At 38.0% G+C, this 12,014-nt stretch overlaps 2 protein-coding genes across 2 annotated transcripts in view; one reads left to right on the top strand and one right to left on the bottom strand.

Annotated features, from left to right (window-relative positions):
* Positions 1–51: 51 nt before the first annotated feature.
* Positions 52–7,388, bottom strand: ccdc80l2 (coiled-coil domain containing 80 like 2). The gene is made up of 7 exons (XM_067376998.1): positions 6,231–7,388; positions 5,995–6,148; positions 1,065–1,198; positions 822–976; positions 637–740; positions 464–544; positions 52–365 (listed from the first exon to the last, which is right to left on the bottom strand). Exons 1-7 carry the CDS (start codon positions 7,386–7,388, stop codon positions 52–54), a joined length of 2,100 nt encoding a protein of 699 aa, XP_067233099.1.
* A 2,349-nt stretch (positions 7,389–9,737) lies between these two features.
* The window catches only part of nnt (nicotinamide nucleotide transhydrogenase), a 47,655-nt gene continuing 45,378 nt past the window's right edge, over positions 9,738–12,014 (top strand). Inside the window, exon 1 of the mRNA XM_067375228.1 lies at positions 9,738–9,837. The gene's annotated coding sequence lies outside the window, so the exon portion shown is untranslated. The remainder of the gene's footprint in view (positions 9,838–12,014) is intronic.

Here is a 12,014-nt window from a genome sequence, read left to right as displayed (position 1 = left end):
TGCATGCCGTGTCCATTATTTGCATGTCTAATGTCTTTGTTTGGATGACTTTTAGTCCTCAGATCTGTGGTACAAGTAGCTGTCCTCTGTCTCTTCTGTGTAACCATGGTAAGTACCAGTATTCTCATCTGGACAGTGAATTCCAAGTGTTTGCTGCAGTTTCTGTTCCTGTTGACGCAATTCCATAGAGTCCACAAGGTCGTAGATGCTTCCCAAAGACCACATTGGAGATGGGAACCAGGCCTTTACGTCTCCGTCCTTACCCACCACCAGCATGCTGAAGTAGTCCCTGTTTATCTTTAACTGATTTCTGAGACCCTCCACCACATCCTGCGAGAGTGTCTCTTTCTCAGGTTGACTTTTTCCTGTAGGGCATGATCAATATTTTATCCTCATTTCATAATATTTAATATTAAAGCTTTAGGTGTTACTTGCATTAAATGAGAAAGTTTTATGATCTCACCATTCAATGGAAAAAACTCCACTGTTCCTGAAGCTGTCGATCCAGTACCCACAATCTTCAACAAGGCAAAATGACGGATACCTGTCCATGTGGATTCAGGTTGCCAAGCATATAGGGAATCAATCATTTTAAAAGAAATATCCAGATTGTAGCTCAGAAAACATGACGCTTACCCATTGGACACTCCTGTCCGTTGAGCGCCTGAAGCTGCTGATGGAATGAGTAGTCATCTACAGTAGGTGCTGAGATGATTAGAAGTCTTCGTTTGGACATAAACCTAAAAATTCATATGATGATCTGAGTAATTAGAAAGATTAGTAATCATTATTCAAAACAGGGTGAAACTCATGGTGTTTACCTCAGAAGCGAGTTCTCCTGATTGTTTGTTTCGTCTTTAGAGCAGGGTGATGGAGCTTTTCGCTCCTCTTCCTTCTCAGATTGACGTGAATGAAAGCTGTCAATGTAATTCAGTAAATCAGAAGGAGCTGTTGGCTTGCTGAAAACCCTGTTGAGCTAAAAAGCACAAGACGTATGCCTTTGATTCGGTAGTCATTCAAAGTCACTGTGAAGTGTGAATTAGAAGAAAATAAAGTGTTCTTACGTTTGGCCTCAGGTCATAGTCAGTCAACACCATTGAGAAGTTTTTGGAGTCCAGCCCATATTCTCTGCGGATCTCGCTGATTAACTCGGGGTTTCTGAACTTTTCTGGCAAGGATGCTTGTAGTGGCTCAGAGTCTGTTTCAAAAAGAGTGTCGCAGTAACCGCAAGACAAATTGGCTGGGTAAAAATACAGATTTTCTTATTAATCGCGGTCTTCATTTGAATGATCCAGATAGCGACTTGACTATTGATCCTATAATCGATTTTAAACACTCATTTCAATACGCCTAAGTGCATGAAAACATACAACGCTGTTCAGTGTCAGGCATGCTTCACTGCATTCTGCTGAACTAAGTGCTATCGGAAATTTGATAATTTCCACTTCTAAAGTCATAATTATGAGTGGTATATTTGTGTGTGTCCCTTCAAATACAAATGAGTTGCCACTACCGGCCGCTTTCCAGAAGTGGGCGGAGCTTTAACAGCTCGCACTTTGGTTGCTCAACAACAAAGCTGGAGAATCTCACACAGCCAAAATGAGGATTGTCAGTAACGTGTTCAGCCTTACATTGTTCAAACCAGAGTCGGACACTGATGGAGAGACTCAGGAAGAAGTTACAACTTATACAATGCATCTGGACGTTTTGAATGGTTCGTGGATAAATGTATGCAGTTGCTGTGGAGTTGATTCAACTCATTGACTAGCATGTGCCGTCATGTTAATCTTTTGTGCAAAACCAGCATTTAATTGACCCTCGTTTGTGAAGCAGTCTGATGTAAAATGACAGCATGGTAACAACACTACTACAACAACTCTTCCTCTTCTCTAAAGCAGCCCAACATGGCCTCACCCCCCTTTGTTGTGTTATCGGGAGCAGGGTTTATGTAAATTTTAGAATTATTGATGTCACTAACCTGGGAAGAAGCTCATTGCAGTCCTTACCAGACATTTGTTGTAGTTCTTAAACAGAGAATTCCCTTTGCATTGAACTTTGAGCATCGTAACTGTAGCAAATTAGCTCAAAATAAATATGAATAATTAATCATAACTAGTTATAATTAATTATTAATATTTTAATCAGTTAATAAAATTAACTTAATGTAATAAAATTAATATTACAATCAATTAACCTGTTGTTCAATGAACACACAGTGTTAATTGTTTATTAATTCTAAGAAATGTTCATTTCCAGGTTATGGGAAATAACAATCTTATTCTACTAAAAGCCTGTAGTCAGGATTGACATGAATAGGGACTCCAGTACATGAGCGCAAAACACGGACAACCTTACCTGTGACATGAACAAGACTTTATTAACTAGACTAAACACTTAAACTACTCTAACATTCACACACATACATGCATACAGTTTACCAAGAGATAGAGAGAGAAAGCAGGGTACAGGAAGCAAGAGGTTACAGCATTGTTTGACATTCAGCAGATCAACAGCCTTGAGCAAACCATCAGTTTAGTTTTAACAGGCCCTTCTTTAAAAGTGGAAGCTTCCGTTGAATCTTTGATATTGTCTTGGCAAAAGAGAACCGGCTGGATTCAGAGGATCTTTGGTGAATGGAAGGTCTAGGCCAGGGGTCGGCAACCCAAAATGTTAAAAGAGCCATATTGGACCAAAAAACAAATCTGTCTGGAGCCGCAAAAAAATTAAAAGCCTTATATGAAGGCAACACAGGCTGTAAGTGTATATTAGCTATATTAGCCTACTATCAAAATGACTAACAGTTAAGTAGGCTACAAATACATAGAGGTATTCCCGAGGTATATATTTAAAAACTGCTGAAAGCTACAGAAAAAAAAGCAAATGGATCGGTGCAATTCACAGAAACAGCTGGACTTCAGGCAGAGAAACATGGATTTGCAGTTATCATTTTGTGTCAAATTGTTGGATTTTGATGTAAAATCATTCCATATATATATTGTATTGTTATATATTATGTTGACAAATCATCAATTAAATATTTTCCATCTTCCATCTGCATAATTGTGTGTTTTAATAAACACTGACAAAAACTATACTATAAAACTGTTTTAGGGCGGGACAATATGACGATATATATAACATTGATATAAGTGATTACGCGGATTTAAACCTACCTATATGGTATATAAAATATTCACAGGCAGATTTGCTTTATGTATTTCCCCGCCGTCAAAATCAGGCAAAAATAAATGTCAGGAAACACGACTCCTGGCTGCATGTCAATTTCCATGGATTAGGTTTAGTCCAACCTTAAGTGTAATTCGTTTGTTTTACTCGCGTTTTCTGCAGTTTCCCCTATTAAATCCAGTCATGCAGCAGGTTCTTTTGCCACTCAGTCCAGCTGAGGGAGCGCGCTTTCGGCGGGAAAGTGACGCCGATGCATACCCTCGCGCCGCGCTGAAACGTGTGTTGCAAGCAAGCTATGCCGCAAATCTTCGTTGACAGAAATGTTGAAATTTAATATTTATTATACACATTTTTACAGCATTGGAAAACGTTAAGAATGTTTGTGTCATGTTTGTCCTTTCACAAGAATCGGAAATCACGTGACGACGGGTAAAGTTAGTTCCGCTGTGCGTCTACGGCTATTAGATTGATATGCTTTTTCTCAAATATCGCTTCTTACCTTTTCTATTTTCCAACCTGCTGTTGTATAATCTACAAAGAAATTATTTTCTACTGGTTTGTAGCTTATACGGCCACTCAGACCGTTGCTCGTATTTACCGGCAGGTGGATTTATATCACCAGCTGTCATACAGTAAGGCTGCACAGCTACTCATTCAGCAATTTCCCCGATCGTATCACGTACGACGAACATTATTTATATAATTAATTAATTTAAAAAAAAAAAATTCCCAATAGGCTATACTTCAGTGGGGGATATAAAGTCGAGATACATAATATTGTCTTTTAATATGTTTTAAAAATATATAGCATGTAATCTTATATGGCATCACATCCCACATTCAAGCATATGTTATAATTAATCATTTTAATCGATCAGGATTAAACTAAGACATAATTAATTTCCAACACCACACTGTACAACTATCAGTCTTTGCATTAATGTTGCAACAGCACAATACTGTGCATAATACACACTTTATGATGATGACGACAGGAAAATACGAGTGAGAGACTGAAGTGTTTATATCCAGAAATATCAGGGTGCGAGCGGTCCTGTTTCATGAATCAGAGGATCAGGCTTGTGTGATAAGGGAGCTGCCAGCTGATCATTTCCCCAGCACAAAACAATCTATATAGCCTACATCCCAATGTGCATATCCAACCTAAACAGTACTGAATATTACTAATGTCACATAGACTACTATTTAGGATGGATAGTATGCACATTGAGAAGCAGGCACTGTCTTTACAGCACATGGAGCGCGATAATGCACAGCCGCGCCAAACAGACACGAATAATTTAACCAGTTTAACCGCCATCACTTTGAATTATTTATTAAATGTAGCTCTTAATGAAAGCTCTGTAGTCTCACCAATAATTCACCAAGAACGTTCAAACATTTTCATGGCATTTAATTCGTAAAACGACTTTGATTCCCGAGCTGGTTCTGAACAAGGCTATCTATCACTGCAACCGGAAAAACTTTTACACGGCGAGGGCCATTCTGGAAGCCAAAAACCCGGAAGTGTGAAAAAGGTCTATTGAAACCATATGAAACAAAAAATATTTTTCCATTTTCATACATTTTTGAAAAAGCTCCAGGGAGCCACTAGGGGAGCGCTAAAGAGCCGCACGTGGCTCTAGAGCCGCGGGTTGCCGACCTCCGGTCTAGGCCGAGGCCTGGCACAAGCTTGGGGTTCCTTAGAAGCTTCTAGCTTCTTAAAGCATCATCTTGACGTCAGCATTTGTCAGTAAAAGAGAAGAAGAGGAGGAAGAGCAGGAAGAGAAGCTTGATCTTGTGATCAGTGAATATAAGGGGTGAAGATGTCACACCCTCTTAAGGTGTCTAAGCCAGTAAGGAGTTGCCCCCTAGGAGGGAAGTTTTACGAGTCTTTGTTCTGTAGCAAGATATTAGCATAAGACACTGGATTGGATGAATGAGAGAATAACCTTCTAGATTCTTATAATCCTAACATGTCACAGAGTTAGTAACATGTAACATAAATTACCAAATAGGAAATGAAAGTTGGAGTCCGTAGATACCAAGCATGCTGCCAATGTGATCTCAGTTAACTATACATTTGCAACTATGGAACATTAATACCAAAATAGTTCAAAAGAGATAATTAATACATAGAATAAAGCCTATAAAAGGAAGGTGATGAGATGGGAAAATTGGATACATGTTTATACATTTCCCAAGTGGTTATATTGAGAATACATAGGATTACGAGAGTTTATTTGTCCTTCTCAGGAAGAATAAGTCACTAGTCTCTACAGCATTCTTCCGAATCATAAAAGTACCATATATCTGTAACAGGACACCTAGGTTGGCCTATGTGCTGGTTGCAGTTTTAGGGGGGATGGGTTCACAAAACTTTGATAAAGTGAGTTCATAGGTAATTCATTAAATATATTGAATAATTTTGTGTGCCTGATTGGTCCAGACGCTACATAACTTTGCAGATGTTGTTTATGCTCTAACAGCAACATTACACACTAACTTAAGTTAAAAATAATAAACCACCACTTTAATTGAATCAAAAACATACAGTGAGACAAGTGCGATTCAGTTCAAATGAACCTATTGTTAAAAGTGAATGAAAAACAGCACGACTTGTGTAGCCTGATTCCTGAAACAAATGACTTGGTTCTTTTTTAGTGAATCAAAAATGTGCAGTAACCATAACAAGTCTACATCGTTTCTCAAACGAATGACTCTTCTGTACAAATCTGTATAATCTATCTTCATAAACATTTTCACTATAGCCTTTTGCTAATGTCAGGGTTTACACAGTTGAATTACCTTGGTAGTGTTGGATGTGTAGCGTAGGACTACGTTCTGAACCCATGATGGACAGCACTGAGACCTTTCTTTGGGAAAACTCACAGCTACATAGCTCATTATCATCTCTCTGTTTGATATACTGACTTGAGACATCACTTGGGGATGAAATCACCTGCATCACAAAAAAAACCCTCAATCAGTTCCACCCTTCCATTGTGAGCTGCAAATGTATGGATTTTCAATCAAGAACTTACAAGAAGTCTTCTTCTCCCTTTGAGGTTTTGCATGAATTCTTTAAGAGCTGCCTTTTCCTTATCATCTGCTTCTCGTTGCGACTTCCTCCTCCCTCCTTTTCCCTTTTTCTTCTTGCCATCCTTTCCTTTGCCTTTCTTTTTAGAGGTTGAATGGTCAACGTTTTGTTCTCCTTTGAAATTTTCATTGAGGGTGTCAAAATTAGATTTTGTACTTGTATGCGTTGTATCTGCTTCTGGAGGTTTTTTCACTTCTGTTACTGGCTTTCTGTTTCTGTCACTGTCTGGAGTTTTCTTTTGGTCGTCATGCTTTCCATTAGATCCAGATTTTGAACCTGCTTTAGTTGATGGTTTGCCATTGCCTGAGCCGCCCGTCGTTTTACGGATGACGAATCGCGAGCGTCCGCTCAATATATCTTGGACTTTGTTTCTTAATGTTGCCTTTTTATCTAGACGTATCTTCTGAGTGAGGATGGACGTGGTATTCAGTTGCCTCTGTAGGCTGAAGGTCCTACGCTTGTTGGAACCCTGTTTCTTCATCACTAACCTTTTCTTTGTGATCTTGCATTTAACTGGTAAGCCCTTTCTGGCGACCTTCTCCAACTTTCGTACAGGCAGCTGATCGATGACCTCAAGGATTGCCTCAACACGAACCGGGTAAGGAAATCTCTCACTTACCCTCATGTTCTTCTTCAGAATCAACATGGAGAAAGTATGGTCCTCCAGCTCAAGGTAATGGAGAAGTTTGCTCACCATTTCAGAGTCCATGGCCTCCACAATTGCTTCTCCTTGCAAGGTTGTGCGTTGGATTTTGCCTTCCATCATGGCATTCTGAATAATAGTGACGACGAGTGTGTCTCTTTCTGCCAAGCGACAGTTTAGTCCCTCAGACTCCTGAATCTGTTTCTCCATCATACGCAGATAGTTGTCACCATGCGACGGCGCGGTGATCACCCACAGGCGGTGTTTCCCAGAAAAATCAGCCAAGAAGTCAGGCTCCGGTGTGCTTTCGCGAGCCCCATCTGACCCAGCGTCCTCCTTGGGAGTCGCAAAGTCACTTTGATTCTTCACTTGGTGTTTTTTCTTGCCTGCTTTTGCAGAAAGCACTGGGCTGTTGATCCAGTTTGCCAGCAGAAGCAGGAGAATCCACAGACGAGACATATCAAGACTTCACACTCTCCAGAGTGAGGAGGTAGAGAGAGAAAAAGCAGCTTCTGGTTCACATTAGAGTTTGACCTTATTACAGGAAACTCCTGGAATTTCTAAACTTCAAAGCAACTTTGAGCTGTGTGGCATGCAGAGCAGCTTCTTGTGCCTTATAACTTTGTGTCTGCATGGAGGATGAGCTTTTTTAGGAGAAGAATGGAAGGGCAGGTTGAAACCCAACCCCTTTACAACTTTAATGTGACTTGACCTTAGTGGTCAACACCTCATTAGCTTTAGCCATTTCTTCTGGACAATAATTATTATTGTAGATTATATCTGGACAATTTTAGTATGTGTTCTATATTGAAGTTTAAATAAGAATAACAGACATTTTTCATTTATTCAGAAAAGGCAAACCAGTCTTTGTTGTCTCCGCTAACTTGCAATCCACGCATCTGCAAAACAGACATCAAAACTATGATGATTAGTACCAGAACTGTAAAAGCATGTAAATCTATACCTTTTTTTTTTTTTTTTTAGACATGAATAACTTTCTTATTAATCAGCATGAATTGAGAAATGCATGTCCAACCCACATGATGTTATCAAGGTTGAAAGTGTAAAACTTACATTTTTAGATAGAAATGTAGATAACAAGGTTACGGTATTGAATGTGATCCACACTAAAATAAAACATGTTAAATATGTTTTTCCTTAAATTAACCTTTTTTCATGTAAATGTACATTATAATATGTACAGTACATTACAAAAGATCTATAAATAAGGTGGGAAAGCATTGTTTTAATTAATGCGTTGAATATTAATTTGTCATATAGTGCAAAGCTAAAACTTTTCCAGGTGTGAGAAGAATTGTGAGAAGCGGCTGTTGCAATCTGAGAGAAGAGTAAATGGTTAACAGTCATGGAACACAGACATTCCACGAACGGATTTAGTTGAACAGAAACATATGAGAGACAAAAAAAAAAAAAAAACATCCAATGCTGACAAGAACATATAGGAAAGGATGTATTTTAATGCAAAAGTCAAGTTCATGATTTTTAAATAAATAAATATTTAGCATATAGCAGTGTTACTTGTTGAATTGTTTTAGTTTACTACTATTAGCCAACTGATTTCTTTTTTTTTTTAAATTATTATTCCTCTTCTATTAACTACTTTGAGTTTCACTCACTAATCAATTAGTCTATTTTTTAAGGGTCTAAGAAATTTTCATAGGCTAAAACACACTTCATCAGGTCAGAAATTGTGAGGTTTAGGGGCTTCATATGGATGTACTTCGAACAGATGTCGAATCATAATTGCACTGTGCACATTGCAGCAAAAATCAAGAACCTCTAGGGCATCTTTCTCAATATTTCTCAGATCTTTGTTATTTCAGTTGCATTTAGTGTTGAAGGATTGTCCTTGTCTACTACCGCCCCCTGCTGGAAATGCGTATCTGCCATAAAAACATGTTTAATGTTCAATTTATTTATAAAGCTCTATTAAAACATCCTTTAGTTGACAAAAGTGCTGTACAAAATTGCATAGACCCAATCAAAATGAACGCATAATTAAAAAAGGACACAATCACAAAACAAATGTTTTTTTTATGCTGCCTTCACGTGCTATCGGAAATTTGATAATTCCCACTTCTGAAGTCTTGATTACGAGCTCAAGTTTAGAAATGGAAAGATGCAAAAATGTACATTTTTTTTTTTTTACCGAGAGCACGTGAAGGCAGCATTAAAGGGATAGTTCACCCCCAAAATTTTAAATTCTACTCGCCATTTTTTTTCTTCTGCAGACCACAAAACAAGGTAATTTGAGAAACGCTAAGCAGTTTTGGGTGGAGAATATTTCTCAAAATATTTTATGTTAAGCAGAAGAAAGGTTTGGGACGATATGAGGCTGAGTAAGTGATGACAGTTTTAATTTTTGGGTGAACTGTCCCTTTAAATTCAGACACGTCCATCAAAGATTTTAGTCTATTAAAAGTAGAACACGTAAATTTATTCAGGGTCATAGCTGGGACTTATAAAACTTATTTCTCTCACATCAAAATTGTAATCTTTTAATTGTCAAGTTTCCTTAAAAAATGCCATAGTTTCCTCCCCGATTTTTAATTTTCCATAATACAAAAGCAACACAATTCAAACACAATTTGATGTCACATCGACAAACTTTGTTTTTTGCTAATATTTTGTACGAAATCTTTTTAAGCCTAAAATACATAGACATAATAAATATGCTAAAATATACCTAATTATCACTAACTAGTTTGTGTTCAGTCTTGCTAACAAACGCCCACAGCACATGACTAATTTGCATATGTTGAGCGACGGTCGAAAGAAACCACAGAATCGGCGCAGAGAGAGGTGAGCGCGAGTGCTTCCGGGTGGCGGCTGTAAGCTCTGCGTCCTGCATTTCAAAGGTCGCTCATTGATGCTCTGTCTCGAGTCGGTGAGAATTTCAATTGTTCATTATCGATCCCCGCCACATTGTCAATTGATCTTGAGAAATGCATTAGGACATGCATTGCTTTGATTCCTTACTGCAAACGATAGCATGTTGTTATTGTTTTCTGCTTAGCTATCAAGCTAGTGTGTGTTACGAAAAGGAAAGAAGGGAAAATGAGCTCTTGTGCCCGCCTTCTGTCGACCCCAAAGCCGAATTTCTCTGCCGGAAAAAGACATGCAAACTCATGTTTTTAATTAGTGGTTCATAACAGAGATAATTGAATATAAGTTAGCTGTTTGAGCCGCATGATAAGAATGAAAATACGCCATCCGGAAATTCTGTGCCTTGTGCCATTGAGTTGTTTGAATGAATGACTTCTGCATTGTCCAATAACAAACTCTAGACACAAGGACGCTCACCGTTATTTTGGCGCTAAGTTATTCGTTTTCCCCTCACCGTATATGTTGAATATTGCAATTTTCATTCAAACATTGCAGTTTCCAAAATAAAGTTAGTGCCACGTTACGGGTCAATAAGTGTTGCCCCACATCTGATAGAGACTTGTGTCACTTCTGTGGTCAGGTGACGTGGTGCTGGAATTGGATTGTAGTTTGCAGGATAATCCAACAGAGTCTGTCTGCACACGTTTAATTAAATCGGTGATTTGATTGTTTCCCACGCCCTCATACAGGCATAACTACTGCACTGCTTTATGTGTGGGATGCATGTATATTTAAATAAAGGAAACCGTGTATTACTGGTACGTTCCATGAATACACTATGCTTTGGGTTTCTCATGTGTTTTAAGCACAAATTCTGTATTTATTTTGTTGTGAGACCTATTAGATATGTTTCATAAAGTATTTGTCTAACTTCAACTTTAAATGCATCAAATGTCTGTAACCCTTTAAAGTTGTGATGACCTGTTCGACCTTAGAGATATTTGACCATATTGTCAGTATCTAAAATTTAAAATGTCATCATTATGATGTTTAGAAATTTAAAGAATTATAATATTCAATATTACACAATTCATCCAAAATTGTATTTAAAATGATCGAAATTTACAAAACGACAACAAAAAAATTGTATATTCTCGGAATATATGCAGACGGTGTTTATGGTGTTATAGACCTACAGTAAAAGGGCTCCTGTCTGTAAACCGCTACTGTGTGACCCTCATTGGCCCACTGAGAAAAACCCTTATCACATTTACATAAGATAGTCCTTACCTAAACAAATACACTTCACATTTCAGTGTTTGCTTCTGCGTGCCCTTGACTATTTTACCCTGTGGATTAATTGATTGGTTCTGTGTTTCTGATATTTGTTTAGCCATGAAGATGTTTAGAAACTGGAGATATAGTGGAGAAACAGGGGGAAAAATGTGTAAAAATATATTTTCTCTCTCTCTCTCTCTCTCTCCCTCCCCGTGTGTGTGTGTAAAACAGTGCTTCCCACACATAGGGTCTCATTCATGAAACACGAGCAGAACAAATTTTTGTGTAAATCGTGTGTAAAGTGGTTCTGGCGTAATTTTCGGAGTCATTAAAATGTTCGTATTTTCCAAATGTTAGTTGGTACGAAAGAAATTTACACCTGCTCCCAGCCACGCGTAAATAGTGCGTTTAACACCCGAACGTTTTGCTCATTAATAAGGCTGCATTTTATTTCCCCTTAATAAGGTACATTACACAGCATTTTGAAAAAATATTATATATAGTAATTGCATAAGTTTTTTCTTTTTACTTTTATTGTGAGAGCCAGTAATAGCATCTGCAAACGGAGCACTTTAATCAAATAATTAATTGATTTCAATAGGGCTGGGCAAACTAATGGCCCCTTAATTGTTATGGAAATTGTTTCCAATAAAATGGCCAAAATCCTTCGTTTGGTGTCATAATATGATGCCCATATACAGTTGTTAGTCGGATTTAATGGGCGGGATTTATGGTAATTGAGAATAAGCGTGCACGCGCGTCCCATTTACGACTGATTGGAATTCATTACCACACATTTCACTATCACTTCTGACATTTACGAAGTATTTGTGAATCTGGAGAAGAGTTTTCGGGAAGGTCTCTTTATGCGCAAATCACTCACATATTTACTCGTATATTTACAAAATTTTCATGAATGAGACCCATTGACTTTACTTGGGCGGGCCGCCCAGGTATAAT

This window comes from Chanodichthys erythropterus, chromosome 22 (assembly GCF_024489055.1).
Source record: "Chanodichthys erythropterus isolate Z2021 chromosome 22, ASM2448905v1, whole genome shotgun sequence".
Taxonomy (NCBI): Eukaryota; Metazoa; Chordata; class Actinopteri; order Cypriniformes; family Xenocyprididae; genus Chanodichthys; species Chanodichthys erythropterus.
Note: the sequence above shows the minus strand (reverse complement) of the source record. Positions and strands in the feature narration are given on the sequence as shown.